The 20,153-nt window shown below is 36.5% G+C and overlaps 1 protein-coding gene across 1 annotated transcript; it reads right to left on the bottom strand.

The window, feature by feature from the left end:
- Window positions 1–1,794: 1,794 nt before the first annotated feature.
- LOC115213831 (soma ferritin) lies at window positions 1,795–20,152 on the bottom strand. Its single transcript, XM_029782730.2, has 4 exons — window positions 19,921–20,152; window positions 7,503–7,649; window positions 6,547–6,672; window positions 1,795–2,174 (listed from the first exon to the last, which is right to left on the bottom strand). Exons 1-4 carry the CDS (start codon window positions 20,020–20,022, stop codon window positions 2,025–2,027), a joined length of 525 nt encoding a protein of 174 aa, XP_029638590.1. The 5' UTR covers window positions 20,023–20,152; the 3' UTR covers window positions 1,795–2,024.
- Between the last annotated feature and the right edge of the window lies 1 nt (window position 20,153).

The following is a 20,153-nucleotide window of genomic DNA, read 5'->3' as shown; positions in this document are numbered from 1 at the left end:
ATCTGTCATTTAAATGTGAAAAATGAAAAAAAAAATCGACCCCAAGACTTATTCTTTGCAAGCCTAGTACTTACTCTATTGATCTTTTGCCAAACCGCCAAGTTATGGGTACGTAAACATACCAACATCAACTGTCAAGCAATGGCAGGGGGGACAAACACAGAGACAAAGACACACACACATAAATATATGTATATGCCCGTCCAACCCGTGCTAGCACAGAAAACGGACGTTAAACGATGATGATGATGATATATATAAGACGGGCTTCTATCAATTTTCATCTACCAAATCCACTCACAAAGCTTTGGTTGGCCTGAGGCTACAGTAGAAAACCCTTGCGCACACTTAGAAAACACTTAACACACTGCCACACCTAAAGTTATGGAACATTATGTAAGCACTTCAATACCAATAGTTATTGTTGTTTAGTTCACAGGGAAATCTCTCAAACAAAAGATCAAAAGTGTTCTAACTCTAAGGATAATGACAAGAATTGTTACTGAAGTTCAATGTTGGTATAAATTGGTAGGGCCAAAATCATTTATTTTGGTTATTGGCCTGCAGCCATGCTGAGACACCTTGAAGGGTTTTAGTCAAGCAAATCAATTCCTATAATAATCTTTTTAAGCCTGGAACTTATTCTGCTGGTCTCTACCAAACTGCTAAGTTACAGGGACATAAAGAAACCAATACCAGTTGCCAAGTGGAGGTGACAAACATACATGTATGTATTATGACAAGATTCTTTCAGTTCCGTCTACCAAATCTAATCACAAGGCTATCATTAAAAACACTTGCCCAAGGTGCCATGCAGTGGAACTGAACCCAGAACCATGTGGTTGGGAAGCAAGCTTCTTACCACACAGCCATGTCATTAAAATGAGATTTTCACCGAAGGTTTTAATTCAGATGGCTTTAAATAAGAAGTTTGTTTCACTGGACCAAGAATGGGTTTGAATGAAAAATTTTAAAAACAAAAATACACACTTGAATTATGCAGTTTAGTATACTAGAATATGGGATGGCCAAATTTCAAAACCCTTTGATAATAGTTTTGTTTGTTTAAGGTTAATAACCCAATGATATTAATATCAGCTAATATTGTTAATGAGTGACATTTCATTTCACTCTGGCTCTGTCTTTTATGTTTTTTTCTAGTTTGCACATTTACTTAAAACTTATTCCCTTACTATTTTGGCAAGTACAGGAAGTCTATACTATTCTGATGAGGTTATAAGGCTGAAAGATGTCTAAAGAGGTCACCTATGATTCAGTAATACTGTTTTTTTTTTCAACACATAATTATCAATAACTATCTTTTCATTGCTTCTAACATTAAATATGTTAACATTCATTTAAAGAGGTGTTATGCTTTATGGTCTATGAAGCTACAATGGTACTTAACACAGAGATCCACTGAGAGAAGAAATAAATATTTCTTATAGATACAATAATTCAAGAAGCATAGAGAGGAACAAAATTGAAGCAGAGATATCAGCTCAACAGAAATATATCCCAAATCTTCAGTTTTGATCCTTTAAAACAGAAAAATGATTTCTTGTAATTAAGCAGAAGGTCAATTCTTGTAGATAGAACAATAATCAGTTAGATCAATTTTAGTTTATTTTTGGCTCTATTCAAATGATTTGGAAAGAAAACTAAATTCAATAATTTCTGTGAACTAAGAGACATTTAAAACAAAGAAAAAAAAAACATAAGAAAAGTATTGAAATATCAAATATTTATTTTCCTACATAGATAATACAAAACACATATATTAAAAAAAAAAAAATGCAGTATTGTTCAATAGCATTTCTACTGATTCTGACATGAATGTTGACCTGACTCTATTGAAGGTTATGCTTATTGAGTCAAGACATGCTGAGATCGTTACTTTCATTCACATTGACGATGATAGCCAATTACAGTGTGCTGCTATTAGCAACTATAGTACATGACACGCCTTTGTACACACTGACTACAGCAGCATAGTTTTCGCTTTCAACCAAAAAAAAAATGGTTCAGGAGTTTGAGCTGCCTAATGTACTTTTGTCAAACATATATTCTCCAAGTCCAGCACCAACACGTTTTAAATTAGCAAGGTGATCAGCTAATTCTTTAATAGATTCTACTTGGTGACTCAAGAATTCAGATTCAAGAAAATCACACAGCTGAAATAGATAAAAAAATATATATATATAAAAAAGTAAAAGATTAACCCTTTAATATTCAGATTATTCTGTCAGATGGAATGCTTATTTATTGACATTGGCTTGAATTAAACATGCATTATCTTGCAGCTTCAAGATTTCCATGAAGTGATTGCTTACTTTTAGAATGACATTGTAAGGTAGGTGTGAAAGCTGGATTTGGTCAGTTTAAACATAAGACAGGCTGAATATTTTGGGCCAGATATCATCAATATCATTTAACGTCTGTTGAACAGTTTGATCAGGGCTGGCAAGCTGGAAGGCTGCACCAGACTCCAGTCTGATTTGGTATGGTTTCTATGGCTGGATGCCCTTCCTAACACCAACCACTCTGAGAGTGTAATGGGTACTTTTATGTGCCATCAGCATGAGTGTTTCCATGTTCCACTGGCACAGGTGCCATTTGCGTGACACCAGTATCTGCCATGACTGATGGTTCTTTTTCTCAAGCACAGCATAATGCCAAAGGTCTTGGTCATTTGCCATTGCTCCCATGAGGCCCAACGCTCAAAAGGTACTTTTCACGAGCAACTGGACACTTTGCCTCCGTGAAGCACAATGCTCAAAAGGTGCTTTTTATGTGCCACTGGCACAGGTGTCAGTAATGTGACACCAGCATTGACCACAACTACAATTTCACTTGGCTTGACAGGTCATCTCAAGCACCACATATCTCCAAAGGTCTTGGTCACTACTCACTGCCTCTGTGAAGCCCAAAGTCTTCTGGGACTGGTTTAAAATCTAATAGGTTGAAGCAAGTAATTTCTACAAACAGTATGTCCACTCTGCTGGGTAGTTGGTGTCAAGAAAGGCATCTAGCAGTAAAAACCTTGCCAAAACAGACACAGAAATCTAGTGCAGGCTCCTGCTTGGTCAGCTCCATGTCAGCATGGAAGGTGGACGTTAAACAATGATGACGATGGTGATGATCAATAGTTCAATGTAAAAGCAATTTGCAAGCGATGATTAACATTAAGACATGAATGTGGTTAAGAAGTTCACTTCCCAACCACATGGTTTCAGGTTCAATCTCCCTGTATGTGTGTGCACATGTGAATGAGTTTGTATTTCCTTTTTTTTTCATGTACATTCGCTGCTTTTTTTGCTATTCAATAAACTGGGAAACCATTACCTCATAGGCAGGGATTGGTATCAGGAAGGGCAACCAGACCTAGAAAACACTGCGCCTGCATACTCACATCTGACCCATGCAAGTGGACCATAAAATGATGATGATGATGAAACAGTGGAGTTTGCACTATGTATTTTTCTGGATTTAGTTGTAACTCCCCATATCTGAGTTTAAAACGCTACCAGAGGTAATCTTGTTTATTATCTTTCATCAAATGAATTAGTTCAAACAAAAGGAAAGGGAGACGTATTTTAGTATCAGCTGGATTGCTAACTTAACTCCCACTCACTTGTTTCAAGCAAGGTAATATTTCTCCATGACTGGACATTTTTTCAAGGAAGACTGGAAACAAATAACACCACTTATATGACTGTGGCACTCATTTACAATGACCACATAAAGTGAAGACAAGGAGGAACACACACACAAAAACATATATGGTGGGTTTCTTTCACTTTTCTGTTTACCAAATTCACTCACAAGGTTTTGGCATGTTGTGGGACTGAACCCAAAACTACATGGGTGAGAAGCAAACTTCTTAATCACACAGCCACGGATATGCCTGTATGTGTATATTGCATATATATATATATATATATATATTATATATATATATATATATATATATATATATATATATATATATATATAATATATATAAACTCACACATCCATATACAAGATGAAGCACTAAGGGGTATAACTTGTTAAGACTGTTTATAATAGGTTTTTTTTTCAATGCAATCATTTTCACTAATTCAGATGGAAAACAACAGTGTCATTGATAACAGGATACCAACTGGCCATTCTGCCAAGGGAGTGCCTGTAAATTGATGCAGAACAAATACTAAGGAGAACTCCATTTCTCACTGATTGTTTGTTCCCAATGATGCTTATATCTTTTGCTGATATACACTGATGAAAGAAATGCACTCAGACTTCCATCTCTAACCTTTCTGCTGTTAATACTCTCTCTCCTATTCCCCTCTTCTGTCCACTGAGTGGTGAGTACTCGGTACTCCACCTGTTGTTCAGGAGTTATGACAGAACCACAGCGCTCCCTCTGCAAGCGAATGCTACTTCTTTAGGGCTGGTGCTACGAAAATGCACCCAGTCTTAAGTGATTGAAAAATGAGCAGAGAAAGTGTAGGATTGTGAGTTGTGAGGTCCCTTTAATACCGTCTTGCCAAAATATATTTAACATCTGTAGTGTTGGTGTCATGTGAAAATGCACCTAGTGCACTCTGTAAAATAGTTGGTGATAGGAAGGGCATCCAATCAAAGCGACCAAACCAAATGACATGTACAAGCACTAATCTGTTGGAGCAGAAATACCCAGTAAGAAATGTGGACTGTGACAACCTGTGCAATCTATGCCAGATGAAAAGTGAATGTTGGATGATGATAAAGACAACAAACTTTTGCATAATCCCCAACAACTAAATTTCGTTATAAGGTATTAGATAACTTAAGGGCTATGGTAGAAGACACTTGCTGAAGATGCCACTGAATGAGTTCAAAACCCAGAACAAGATGGGTGCAAAGTGAACTCCATAACCACACAGCTATATCTTCTGTGCTGACAGCAACCATAATAACAGGTCATAATGAAACCAATAGGGGGACATCAACATAGTTGCTTGACCTGCTAGAAATAGCACACATCACTCAAATCACACACTAGTGTCTTAAATAAAGAATGTTCATGCTGGATAATGTCATCATTGTCATGTATTGTGTATGCCTGTAGCACTTGATGGCACTTCAACAAAAGTTTTCCTTATTATTACTCATACATATTCCTAGATATAAGATTATTGTAGTTGGAATGCCTTGGATCTCAGGTCTGCATCCTTTGGGTTTACCTGAGATTAAACAAAAAATACAAACAACAGATAACTATGAATATCTAACTGAAGCTGACATAAGAAAGTTGAAGCTGTCTGTGATTCAAGACCAGAGAATACTAAATCATCATCATCATCACCATCATCGTTTAACGTCCGCTTTCCATGCTAGCATGGGTTGGACGGTTCGACCGGGGTCTGGGAAGCCTGAAGGCTGCACCAGGCCCAGTCTGATCTGGCAGTGTTTCTACAGCTGGATGCCCTTCCTAACGCTTACGTGCCACTGGCACAGGTGCCAGGCGAGGCTGGCAACGGCCACGTTCAGATGGTTCTTTTACGTGCCAGCGGCACTGGTATCACAACTACAATTTCCATTGATTTTTGAATAAGAGCAAATATTCTGTGACTTGATTCAATTTCGTTATTACTAAGGATTGGTAGAATCATTTGACTGGTGGCAGTTTTTTATGTTCACAGTTCAAATCTCACTGAAGTTAACTTTGCTTTTCATTCTTTTAGGGTTGATAAAATTCAGTACCAGTCATGTACCAGAGTCAAAGCTATTAGCAAAACCTCTCTACTAGCGGTTTTGTGCTCATGCTAGAAACTATTATTGCTATTTTTGTAATGCCAGACTGAATATTTACCCCAAATGTCAAGATTATTAAGAGAAGAATTTACAGATCATCATCATCACCCTTTAACATACGTTTTCCATGCTGGCATGGGTTGGATGGTTTGACCAGAGCTGGCAAAAGGCAAAGTTGCACCAGGTTCCAACTTGATTTGTCTTGGTTTCTATAGCTCTTCCTAACACCAACCACTTTACAGAGTGTGCTGGGTGTCTTGGCACTGGCATTGGTGCTTTTACATGGCACCAGCACAAGTGCTATTACATGATAAAGGCATAGGTGCCTTTTACATGGTGTCCACACAGGGCTCTTGCAGGACAATCTTCTTCTGCAGGGGGAGCAGTATTAACACTTCTGCTGAATAGTTATTCAAAATTTTACTGATGTATAACAATGTTCAACTGATACATGACTTAATGAAACCCCCTAAATCTTTAATTTTAATCTGAATGAAATTTATGTTACCCATTCTCACAAGTAATTAACCCTTTCATTACCAACCCGGCTCTGGCTCTGTAGTACAAATGTCTTGTTTTCATAAGTTTTGAATTAAAATCTCCCACCAAACCTTAGTCACAATTAATGTTCCTAACACTAGCTTAAGTTATTTTACTAAAATTTTTGTTATAACTAAAATAATTGAGAGAAACAGAGCATCTCAAAATAAATACAGTAATGAAAGGGTTAAATAAAAACAACAAAAAACACAAAGCAAAACTTACATGGCTGTCACTATGGTCCGCAGCAATTTTGTGCAAATCAAGCAATGACTGGTTGATGTTTTTCTCTAGTTGCAAAGCCATTTGCACGGCATCCAAACCACTGCCCCATTCATCTTGTTCAGGTTTCTTGACGGAAAAACAAAAAGAAAACAGTGAAGCAAATGTATGTGATACTGATAGGCAAGAAAGGTGAATGAAAATGAACAAAAATCTAATTTGCTCTGTAAAATTATGTGATTATGTGTGGTGTATGTATGTTTATTGTTTGCCCCACAGCTCATTTTCTGACATTCACTCTTCCATCAGTCCCTTTCTTTCTCTCTCTCACATTCCAAGTGGGCAAGCCATGTATATAACTCTTTTGCAAGACACCTGCTCCTCTCCCTCTATCATAATTTCTTATTCTTTCAGTCCATACCCCACTAGGTTGAGAGGTCTTATCGTGCAGATAACCCGTGACCTTGCCAGTTCTGGTATCACATACGCATCTGGTACACATTGTTATGGGTTGGCAACAAGCTGTAGAAACTATGCCAAAGCAGACATAGAACCTGGCAGGACTCTCTGGCTCATCTGCTTCTGTCAAATCATCCAACCCATGCCGGCATGGAAAAAAAAAGAATGTTAAATGATGATAATGATATACACACACACACACACACAACAGGCCCTTTTCCTTTTTGTACATGAAATTCAATCACAAGGCTTTGGTTGGCCCAGGGCTATAATAGAAGACACTTATCCATGAGTTCAGTGGGACTGAAACCAAAACAATTATTACCAAATAGAAATTATGGCAACAACAACAAAAGATCCAAGCAAGTATTTTGCCATTACCATCTTAGGGATATTTTATACATATACAGAAAACATAATACTAGCAAATACTACTCTGCTGCTTGATAAATGCTCAAATATAAGGAAGAATTTTTTAAAAAATGTTTTTTTTTTTTTACCGTAATTGACTGAAGTACAATTCTGCCACCACGTTTGTTCTGATAAGACATGAATTTTTCTGCATGATCTCGCTCTTCATCTGAAGACTTCTTAAAAAACTTGTGGAATCCAGGGAGACTGACATCATCTCGATCAAAATAAAATGCCTGACAAAAAAAGGGAAGTAAAATCAAATATAATGACAGAAGCAAAGGCTGCAAATTGATAATTCTGAAAGGTAATTATAAATATGGCTACAAAATAGCAAATCTAGATATTTTCAAGAATGCATGAAGAAAATATATTTAAACCGTGTTTAGCATAGTTTGTAAACAAAGTAACCTGAATGAAAGTTAATTCTTTTGCATTCAGACCAATATAAATTGGCCATAGCATAGAGTTGTATCTATTCAATCAGAGCTTACATAATAAATCCCCCCTGTTGCCAACATCAAATCACACAGGAAGTCAAATATTGCTATGTTTTATCATTACTGTCTTTCTAACACTTTTTATACCACCTGACACTGCCTCTGGGTCAATGATACAAACTTTCTCTTTTAAAGTGATCTAAATTAACCTTCTGCCAGAACTTCATAATAATTTGTTCTTAACACCAACTTTAGGTCAGGTGTAGGGGCATGTGCCATTGCTGCATTCACCATTTGTTGGTATATTCCTAGGTTCTCTTGGGTGACCTGTTGAGTAGAATCTCAGTCAGTCCCCATCTCTGAGAGATACCTCTTCATCTGCCATGGCCCCCAGCCAAATCCTCAGTGAAGAGAACATGCTAAGCAGGGTTCAGCAACCTGGCCAAATAGTCTTAGCTGGTGCTCCTGAGTCATACACATAACAGCATGAATCCCAGTTTCTGAGTAGAGTTGGCTGGATATGAAATCTGACCAATGGTAATCTATAATCCTGTGTAGCATCCTGGTACCAAAGGAATTCAGGTAACTCCTAAGAGCCCTGAACAGTGTCCAAGTCTCACAACTATAGAGCAGGACAAGAAGGACTAGACACTTAAAAGCCTTGAACCTTTGTTCTCCTACTCAGATATCAGTAGCACCAAACACCCTTGTCCAATGACTCCATAACTGCAGCAGCTATCCAAATCCTTTTAGGACTTCAGACTCACAGCTAATGCCGCTATGAATCCCCATGCCAAGATAATTGAAGCAGTCAACAACTGCAACAGAGATAAATGAGGAAGAGTTCTCAAAGAAGTCAATGAAAGACTGAGGCTTTTGTCTTAACTCAAGAGTCTGTCTCTGTTGTGGATGAGAATGAAGTTGTTGACTAATTCAAACATCAATTCAATTATGATAAATTTTACTAAATTCTTCATTATTTTAAAAATTAAGTGAAACAAAGGCAGCGTATTTCAACAGATATATGGTAAGAAAAGGGTTAATTAGTGCATCAACATTACTAATAGCATCAGAATTATGGATTTTAGATGCTTAATGAAAATACAGTCAAGCAACTATTTTTAAAATGAAGACAAGTTAAAATTTAAATTCATTGGTATTAAAAAACTATATGAACTGAGTTTACCATGAAAATAGCTTCATAGACAAACTGTTTAAAATATGTAAAATCCTAACAAAAAGCTGTATTTTAATAGTGTTTAATAGTAAATTCTATCAGCTGTATTATATAAATTTAAAGGTGGCGAGCTGGCAGAAACGTTAGCACGCCAGGCGAAATGCTAAGCGGTATTTCGTCTGCCGTTACGTTGTGAGTTCAAATTCCGCCGAGGTCGACTTTGCCTTTCATCCTTTCGGGGTCGATAAATTAAGTACCAGTTATGCACTGGGGTCGATGTAATCGACTTAATGCCTATGTCTGTCCTTGTTTGTCCCCTGTATGTTTAGCCCCTTGTGGGTAGTAAAGAAATATGTATTATATAAATTCACCATAACTGGAGAATATATAATCCAACAGGATCCAGAGCTAGCAAATAGAATGTCTATACTTTTGCAGTTTAAATAGTTTGAATAGTTGCTTAACTTGAAAAATAACAGCAAAATTTCTCTTTATTCTGGTTGAAAAATTGATGGGAGGTTTGCAACTGGGATGATTTTGTTCATACGTTAACTTAATAAGAGCCGAATTAAGAAGAATGTAACTTTTAGTATTCACAATATTATTAGATATGTTGATGTATTTTAAAGTGGCTTCCACTGGTGATTTTGTTGGGGAGGGTTCACACTGAAACTATTATCATGGGAAGATATGGTTCAGGTGAGACAATTATTTACTGATTAAGTAATTTTAAAAATAATGTTATTGGATGATTATGCAAGTATATTTTATTTACAGAAAACATATACATAAAAATAAGCTAATATACTTAATGTAATGAGTTCAAAATAAATTTTAATCAACTGAAATTGCACACAGATTAAAATGTGTCAATGAGAAGTTGTTTAAAGGAAGACAAAGGGAGAAAACTCTGAAATCTAAGCAATAAAAAATTACATGAATTGAATTACATGCAACGTCCACGAGTAAAGCTCTGCTTACTTTAAGTTGCAACTATCAGATTTTAATAACAGAATCACCTCTGTCTAACCAACATACACAGACACACACGTATATATGTGCAAAACTGAATATTACCAATTGGTTGATAACCGACGAAAAATTATGGACCTTCTGTGTCTCCAGTTTGTTGCTACATTCAGTATACATTACATTGTTTGTTTATACATTTTATTCATTTATATATATATATATCGTGGAGGCGCAATGACCCAGTGGTTAGGGCAGCACACTCATGGTTGTAGGGTCACGGTTTTGATTCCCAGACCAGGCGTTGTGAGTGTTTATTGAGTGAAAACAAAGCTCCACGAGGCTCCAGCAGGGGGAAGTGGCGAACCCTGATGTACTCTTTTCACCACAACTTTCACTCTTTCTTCATGCTGAATCTCCTTGAGAACTACATTAAGGGTATACGTGTCTGTGGAGTGCTCAGCCACTTGCATGTTAATTTCACGAGCAGGCTGTTCTGTTGATTGGATCAACTGGAACCCTTGCTGTCGTAATATGTACATATATATATATATATATATTTCATGCTTTCTACTGATGATTCCATGAGCATCAAGGAATTTTAAGGAGCAGTTCAGGAGTACTCACATAACACTTTATTATTTTTACCATTCAATACAGGTTCACAAATGACAAGAGAGTTTATGTAATTGATAGCAAACCGAAACATGCTCCACCCAAGTGTTATAAATAAAGCAAACTGATTATTTAAAAACTGAAGTATTTGTAAACCAACTGAATTTTTCTCAATTAAAATCTAATTTCCTTTCTTCACTGAATTTTGATTTTAGTTTGAATTTTAACTAAATATTCAAAGCTATTAACCCTTCAGCATTCATGTTACTCTATCAAATGTAATGCTTACTTATTCACACTGCTTTGAATTTATCATGCATTATCTTGTAGCTTCAAGAATTCGATGATGTGATTGTTATTTTTAGAATGACATTGTAGGATAGGTGTGAGAGGCCAGATCTAACCAGTTTGAATGAAAAAAATACAGGTAAAATATTTGGGCCAGATAGGGCTGGTTTAAATGCTAAAAGGTTAAACTCTATCCACCATCTATTCCTTTATGGAAACATTTTAATTATCATCATCATCATCGTTTAACATTCGTCTTCCATGCATGGGTAGGATGGTTGACAGGAACACCAGGCTACTGTGTCTGTTTTGGCAGGGTTTTTATGGCTGGATGCCCTTCCTAATACTAACCACTCAGCAGAGTGAACTCAATGTTTTCTACATGGCACTTTGTTTCAGTCATTTGACTGTGGCCATGCTGGAGCACCACCTTAGAAGGGTTTTTTATTCAAAGAAACTGACCCCAGGACTTATTCTTTATAAGCCGAGCACTTATTCAATTGGTCTCTCTTGCCAAACTTTTAAGTTAAGGGGACAAACAGACACATACATAATTATATACATACATATATATATATATATTCAACAGGCTTCTTTCAGTTTCCAGGCACCAAATCCACTCACCAGCCTTTGGTCAGCCAAGGCTATTGTAGAATACACTTGCCCAAGGTGCTATGCAGTGGGACTGAACTTGGAACTATGTGGTTGGGAAGCAAACTTCTCATCACATAGTTACAAAACTTTGTTAAAAATCAAAAATTCAAAACATACAAAAAAACATACAAAAAAACAAAAACAAAAGAAAAACCCCTTATCCCACTGAGTTCATTGAAAATTGGGTTTAATACACCACAATCAATGGTATTGCAGATGAATGCAAAGAAGAACTTAAGGAGTTCAAAGGACATTCATGATTCCAGTTGTAAAACATTCAATGTTAAATTGAAGAGTCATCCATCATAGAGTTTTAGAAAAGAAAAGAAGAAAAAACGGTTAAGTATCAGAAAAAAACAGTTAATAATCAGATAGCTGTCATGGATATTAGCTGTAGCTAAATGGTGTTAAAAGCAATTTTGTTTTTGTATTGGTATGGGTAAGAGGAAAAGGTGTACCTTGTGAGAATGGTAAAATTGATACTCCAAAGTTAATGTTCCAGAAAGGAAGGGCTAGCAATAGAAGTTATTGTAGGATCTAAAGGTAGACAAAAAGTGGGTGAGAGGAGGAGGAGGAGTAACAAGGGAGTGGAGAGTACCTGACTGTGCACACACAGTCCAAGACTATCTCCAAGACTTCTGTGAACTCTGAGCAGCAGAGTTCACAAAAGTAGCAACAGAAAAGGCAGCGAAAAAAGACAGCATGTCTGTGAGTGAGAAGTTGGAAATGTGATGGCAGGCTACTTCATGCCAATCATGCAAAAACAGTAAAAAAAAAATCAGTAATATCTCTCTACTAGCTTTGATTTAATGATAGATAATAGCATACAGAAAGTTTGTGTCATTGGTAATTTACTTGAAGAGTAGCCGAGTCCTGATAAATGATGACAACCAAGCCAAAAGAGTAACATAATCAGGTGAGAAATTAGTAGTTCATATAGAGTCAGAGATACTGCACTATGTCCTTGATCAAGACACTTAACTCTCAATAGTCATTCCATTCTGAAAGCAGTTGTTGTGTAAATTCCCGTTTTCTAGTAGGTTTGGGTCATCATTGTAAAGCTAAGACAGATTAATAGTTCAGTAACATTACTATTACTCAAGATCATACTAAAATATGACTAGGTTCCTAAATGAACATTCCTATGATCTAGGTATATTTACAATGTCATTAAATACTCAATCTATATTAAAGTATTGGCATTTGTACAGTGTTGCATTCTGTAATGAGTTCTAGTAGACTATTGAATGGTTTGCAGTATCTATTTGTTATGGTATTTGTACTAGATGAAAATCTACCAAATAATGACAAGTGAAAATCAAATCAAAATCGATCAACATCAATAGAAATTGCAGCTGTGATACCAGTGCCGGTGGTACGTAAGAGAACTATCCGAACGTGGCCGTTGCCAGCGCCGCCCCGACTGGCCTTGTGCCTGTGGCACGTAAAAAGCACCATCCAATCGTGACCGTTTGCCAGCCTCGTCTGGCACCTGTGCCGGTGGCATGTAAAAAGCACCCACTACACTCATGGAGTGGTTGGCATTAGGAAAGGCATCCAACCGTAGAAACATTGCCAGATCAGACTGGGCCTGGTGCAGCCTTCTGGCTTCCCAGACCCCAGTTGAACCGTCCAACCCATGCTAGCATGGAAAGCGGACGTTAAACGATGATGATGATGATGTATCACAATAGGTTTAAAGACTGAGCAGCAAAATAACTATGGTTAATAAACTAATGACACTGATTAGCCAAAATCAAGGCTCACAGACAGAATATTGTTACACAAATTGCAGTAGAAGAGTTGCCAGTACACCTACATTAATGATGCCATCAGATAAAACACACCAATGTGATGGTTTTGTTTTTTTCTACTATAAATTGTGTACTAATGAATAATGGTTCTAGTTTTCATAATCCCGGCACCATTCGAGCAGGATCGTTACCAGCATTGCCTTACTGGCACCTGTGCCATTGGCATGTGTCAAAAAAAAAAAAAAAAAAAAAAAAAAAAGATCGACCGAGGTCGTTGCCAGCACTGCCTGACTGGGCACGTAAAAGCACCCACTACACTCTCAGAGTGGTTGGTGTTAGGAAGGGCATCCAGCTGTAGAAACTGTCAGATCAAGACTGGAACCTGGCGCAGCCATCTGGTTCGCCAGCCCACAGTCAAACCGTCCAACCCATGCTAGCATGGAAAGTGGATGTTAAACGGCGATGATGATCAGAGAGACAAAAAATAAGCAAGTAATATAACTGAAATACAATGAAGGTACAGTAGTTGTAGAACGAAAGCGAATGCAGGGCTGCTTGGATGTTTTGTCCTTCAGTGCTCCAATGCAGAAAATGACAAATGTCAATACAACCAATGCTACTAGTTGTCAGTGCTTCTATATTTAATTACCAGCTCATTTTGTGACCAATGAGTTTACTGTACTGCTTGGAAGGGGATAAGTTTGTTTCTTACTAGTGGAAAACAAGAATTCCGTTGCAGTAAATCTGCTGTGTTTTAGATTAATAACAACTGCTTTTCTGTCCTTTATATACTACAGGTAAAAGTAGACTTGATCAGGTATCACAGTGAAGACACATACTATAATTATTTAGTGAAGTATTTCAATGATTGCAAGCCAGGAATTTGTTTTCAGCAATGCAGCATATCATAACAATAAATCTATAGAATAAATAAACAAAACAAAAAAAAATTATTACCAAGAGAGTTAGTGTAAATAATAAGTAAAGAAACCCCTTGCAATAGACAATGTTAACTTTACATCGTCATCCACGGTACTTTGAAAACTTTTCCAAGCTTCAATTAGGATTTATTATTTTTTTAAAAATTTCAACTTCCAAAGCTATTTTAAATATAAAGGTAGAAGTAAAGGTAACATGTGTTCTATTGAAAATGAATGTTTGAAATAAGGTAAAGCTTATGGGAGACAAAACCAGACTTCCCAAGCAAAAGTGGGATGTAGAAATAGAAAGCAGGAGTAATATTTCAGTAATGCCAGGCATAAGACATGTGAATAGCTAAACAAGTGGCTGGTTTTTACAACCAAGTTAGCAAGGCAGAAAAAGAATTAAGATTAAAAAATACCAGCAGTGTTTGAAAGATGCTATATACACTAGCATATATATATATATACACTATATATACACATCAGTTCAATATGAAGTAAAAAGAATATCTGGCATGGTTGAGAGACTAAGTCCGTGTTGCGAAGACGATTGGTGTTTGCTTCCCACAGTAGTCGATGATGACATTAGAAATTCTCAGAGGAAACACACAAGAGTTATTTATCTATTTTTCTTCTAAAAAAGGAAATTGGAAAGAAAAAGAAAATTTTTTTAAGATACAGAAATCAGAATTTGAAGTTAAAAATTGCTTACATAATTTTTATTTCATTCATTACAAAAGCATAATGTTGCTCGCCTACCAATAGTGTGAATATATTTATTTGTCATTCATATATTAAGTATCATCTATGACAATGGTTTTCAACCCTTAAATATCTATGGGCTCCTTTGGTTCTTATTTTACTCAGGTGGACCCTAATAGCCATTCAACGTTTTAAAAAATTCTATAATTTTTTTATAATCAATTATTAGGAATTTTATATAAAAATTGTTAAAATATTTTGTCTATTACAGAAGTATAACTAATTTATTGAACAATAAATTTTAACAACAAAATCTTATATGGACCTTATATATATGTTTTATATATATATATATATATATATAAATATATATAAAATAATATATATTCTTATAGATAATAATAATAATTACAATATATAATCATATCTATACAGTCATGAATGACTATAAGATTACTTCCTGGAGAAGTAAGTTTTATGAAAATATTTGCCTCAACATTGATTTAAATTTTATGCCATTTTATGAGCTAATGAAGGAAACTCAACATAGGCAGCCAACATATCACTCATCTAACACTCTACTGTAGGCATGCCACTCTTTTCCATTTGTAATGGGTAATATTTATGAAATATAAATCATTATAAAGGAGAATGCCATTTTATGAGCAATGAGGGAGGCTCCACAGAACCAATCAACCTGTTAGAAATAGCAACCAAAACAGTCATCTAATACTGCTACTGTAGGTATGGCAACTATTTTCTATTTATAATGGGTAATATTTATGAAATATAGCTCATTATAAAGTGGACCATGAGAGAGGACAATTATTTAATTAACGGGTCAAACCTGTAAGTTATAAAATTCTGGTAGGAAATTGCTTATATAACCATCCTACGCATATCCCTCAAAGGTACTGCTGGCTGGAGAGAGCAAACAGAATAGGCACTTTTTTCTGCTTTCTGGATCAATCAATACTATATGACAGCTTGACCTTCAATTACGTTTCAGTCTACCCAATTTCACTCACATGGATTAAGGATAGCTGAAGGTCTCATTATAGCAAAGTGAACAGCAGTCTATCATGTTGCCCAAATGCACTTATTATTCGAAAAATTGTCAACAACTAGTATATGTATTTGACAAAAATGGTTCCGGTCATGACCACTGTTTATTCTAATCTGTTCTCTCTTAGGAACCAGTGCAAAAGAATTTTGCCAGCCTCGTCTGGCACCTGTGCTGGTGGCACGTAAAAAGCACCCACTACACTCACGGAATGGTTGGCGTTAGGAAGGGCATCCAGCTGTAGAAACACTGCCAGATCAGACTGGGCCTGGTGCAGCCTTCTGGCTTCTCAGACCCTAGTTGAACCGTCCAACCCATGCTAGCATGGAAAGCGGACGCTACACGATGATGATGATGATGTATAGCTGAGGATAACGGTCGAAATCACTAATGCCAAAGTAAAACAGAAAACGGGAATGTGAAATGTTGGAAAGTATTTAGTTTTTGCATATAGACAGTTACGTAATGCAAGTACAATTTGTATATAAACAGAAATAAACGATTAGATTTAATTTAATTTTCCCAAAAAAGAAAAAAAAAATTGTAACAGTGTAGAGATACTGTATTTCTTCATTTCAGCTTCACAATTAGGTTTTTCATTTTCTTTCTGAATAGTTACGCTAATAGTTACAATAATGTTACCTTTTATGTTCATTATGTGAAGGTGCATGGCTCACAATCATAAGGTAGTATGTTCGATTCCTGGACAGGGCTCTGTTGTGTTCTTGAGCAAAACATTTCATTTCACGTTGCTCTCAGTTGTAGAAATGAGCTGTGACATCACTGGTATCATGCTGTATCGGCTTTTACCTTTTCTCTTGGATAACCTCAGTGGTGTGGAGAGGGGAGGTTGGTATGCATGGGCGACTGATGTTCTTCCATGAATAACCTTGCCCAGATTTGTGCCACGGGGGTAACTATATAGGTGCAATCCCATGGTCAGTCATGACTGAAGGGGGTCTTTACCTCTACCATATTCATTATATAGAGGAAGATAGAAGTTCGCTATTGATGCTTATAAATCATGGTTTTCAAACTGAAAATGCTGCCACATCAAATTTATATATGCACAAGCACTCGATATGAGCATACTTTAGTTTGAAGAAAAATACTACCTAAAATCTTTGCTCATGCTATCAAAAATCAGAAGCACTGGTAAAGGCTATCTCGTACATCTGGGACGATATTGTCCAATGTCCTTTCTGTTTTTAGACAAGTGAATGTGATATGAGGAAGATTTGGCTGCTATTTTTAGTAGGTAGGCACGAGCAAACAAAAGCTCACTTACTCACTCGTGCATGTGCTAACATGAATCTGAATAATCAATATTGATACGATGAGACAATGGACTGCTGTTCCTAGGATGCAGCTGGAACATAACTTGAAACAACATCGGCATGATCAACTGGGCGAGGGAAGCTGATGTTTGAAGACTCAAAACTCCTTAAAACCCCCAGACACCGATGATTTATCTCGGAGCATCTGTGATATGCATCTAGGAATTAAGAACTAGCGCTTATGCAATACATTATAAATACACTAATAGAGTGCAAGTATTGAATTCTTGGCGGAGTTCGGACCGAGAAGTTCTTATTGAACAGATACAAATGCCCTATAGTGAGCAATGAAATGTGATATTCGTGTTTTGGTTTCATTTTATTTCCTGAAAATGTTAGCTGGGATCTTTTCGGTTTGAACGGCAGTTTTTAACATAATTTCTAGGTAACTAAAAAATTTCAAACTCCGTATACTGGTAGAATGTGTTTATAAAACATCTTTTTCTCTTGGCTTTATTGAGAAAATTCTATGGTTTGTAAGATATTTGTTGTTTTTTTTCTTCAATTTCTGCAATTTCAACCAATCACTGACGTGTATTGAAATAAAAAAACATTGTGCCATATGAATATGTCCTTGTTTAAGAAACAGATTGGGTTTATTTACATTTGTGAAGAAAAAAAAAGATACCCTTCCCCCCACCCCTAACCCTAAAACAGATTGAAATGCAATAGATCAATACTAGGGTCATAATTATGGGTGAAAATTTCATGACACCGCTAGAAAAAAACTGCCGTTCAAACTGAAAAGATCCGTTAGCTGCGTAAGTGACCTGAGTATATATACTCTTACTCTTTTACTTGTTTCAGTTATTTGACTGCAGCCATGCTGGAGCACCGCCTTTAATCGAGCAACTGGACCCCGGGACTTATTCTTTTATAAGCCCAGTACTTATTCTATCGGTCTCTTTTGCCGAACCGCTAAGTAACAGGGACATAAACACACCAGCATTGGTTGTCAAGCAATGCTAGGGGGACAAACACAGACACACAAACACGCATATATATATATATATATATATCATATATACGACGGGCTTCTTTCAGTTTCCGTCTACCAAATCCACTCACAAGGCTTTGGTCGGCCCGAGGCTATAGTAGAAGACACTTGCCCAAGGTGCCACGCAGTGGGACTGAACCTGGAACCATGTGGTTGGTAAACAAGCTACTTACCACACAGCTACTCCTGCGCCTATATGTAGAACTTTGCTACAACTAGGTTTTACTCGTAATGGCGAAGGACAAATATATTTGTTCGAGGCAACTTTTTATCTCTCGTGTATTCTTTCATTTGACAAAAGACAAAGGTATATCGCTTCGTAGGAATAAATTCTAGAAGTTTTGGAATAGCAATCACTACTACTTCAAGGGAAACGAAGTGATTTTTTCCCTCCCTTTTTACTTTTTTTTGTTTGTTTTTAGTATTCCTGTTTCATAAAACATATTCTTTTGTTTTCAGTCATTTGATTACGACCATGCTGGAGCGCCGCATTTAGTCGAACAAATCGACCTCAGAACTTATTCTATGAAAGTCTAGTACATATTCTACCGGTCTCCTTGGTGAACCGCTAAGTTATGGGGACGTAAACACAGCAACATCGGTTGTCAAAGGATGGTGGGGGGATAAACATAGACACACAAACTTATACATATTTACATAAACGACGGGCTTCTTTCAGTTTCCGACTACCAAATCCACTTACAGGCTTTGGTCGGCACGAGGCTATAGTAGAAGATATTTATCCAAGGTGCCACACAGTGGAACTGAACCCGGAACCGTGTGGTTGGGAAGCAAACTTCTTACCACACAGCCGGTATTCTTTCGGCCTGCGTATGAAATTTTTTTTTTTTTACAAAAATTTCATTTTTTTTTAAAGTTTTGCTTCGCATTCCGTACCTGAGACCGTGATAGCTATTCCGAAAAATCAACAAAATTCTACAATATATATACTGAGTATAGATGCAATAATCAAAAAAGTAATAGTATTATTAAAAGGAGTAATCTTGGGCTTTGGGGACATTTAAGATGCGGGGCCGAAAATGGAGCCTCGCATCGTCAGAGAGGATAATACGTGAAAGATGGCATTAAAAGAAATATTATCAAACCAATGTATTAAGTCAGTGGTTTTCAACCAGGGTTCCGCGGAATCTTAGGGCTCCGCCAGTACAGTCTAGGGGTTCCGCAAGAAGTTACAAAACTGCTAAAATCGTCAGTAATTTTTAATTCTCCTGTGTAGATATGTGTGCATAAGACTATTAAATTATTGCACAGGGGTTCCTCGAGCCAGTGGAATGTTTCCTTGGGGTTCCGCTCCAGCAAAAAGGTTGAAAAGCACTGCATTAAGTAATCGTTAATTACTATTAGGCATGTAGAATGATTTCAAATCCTGTTGTGTCTGGGGAGAGTCATTCAAATCGATATACCACTAATACTTTATCAACATTGGTTATATATACACAGCAGAAAAGCAAAATCGTCGGAATGATAAATCAAAACTTTGAAGTAAATTACATGAATGATTAAACACACATTATGCATGCATACATCAATAACATAAGAAATATAAATTGAAGTGTTTTTTACAAACCATCGACTGATACACGTAACTAGCAAAGAGTTCCAAATTAATCTGTTTGTTAATTGCTGCCTCTGAATCAGGGTGATAATTCTGTCTGCACTGGCTCGTCATCTTGTTATTGTATATTTAAAAAAAAATATGTATTAAGAAAATATATATATATAAATATATATATCTTATAAAAAATTAACCCGAGAACTTGTCGCCTGCAAAATTTAGGAATGAATAGAAGTATTTTGCTT

The sequence above is a fragment of the Octopus sinensis genome, linkage group LG7 (genome assembly GCF_006345805.1).
Source record: "Octopus sinensis linkage group LG7, ASM634580v1, whole genome shotgun sequence".
Classification (NCBI taxonomy): Eukaryota; Metazoa; Mollusca; class Cephalopoda; order Octopoda; family Octopodidae; genus Octopus; species Octopus sinensis.
Note: the sequence above shows the minus strand (reverse complement) of the source record. Positions and strands in the feature narration are given on the sequence as shown.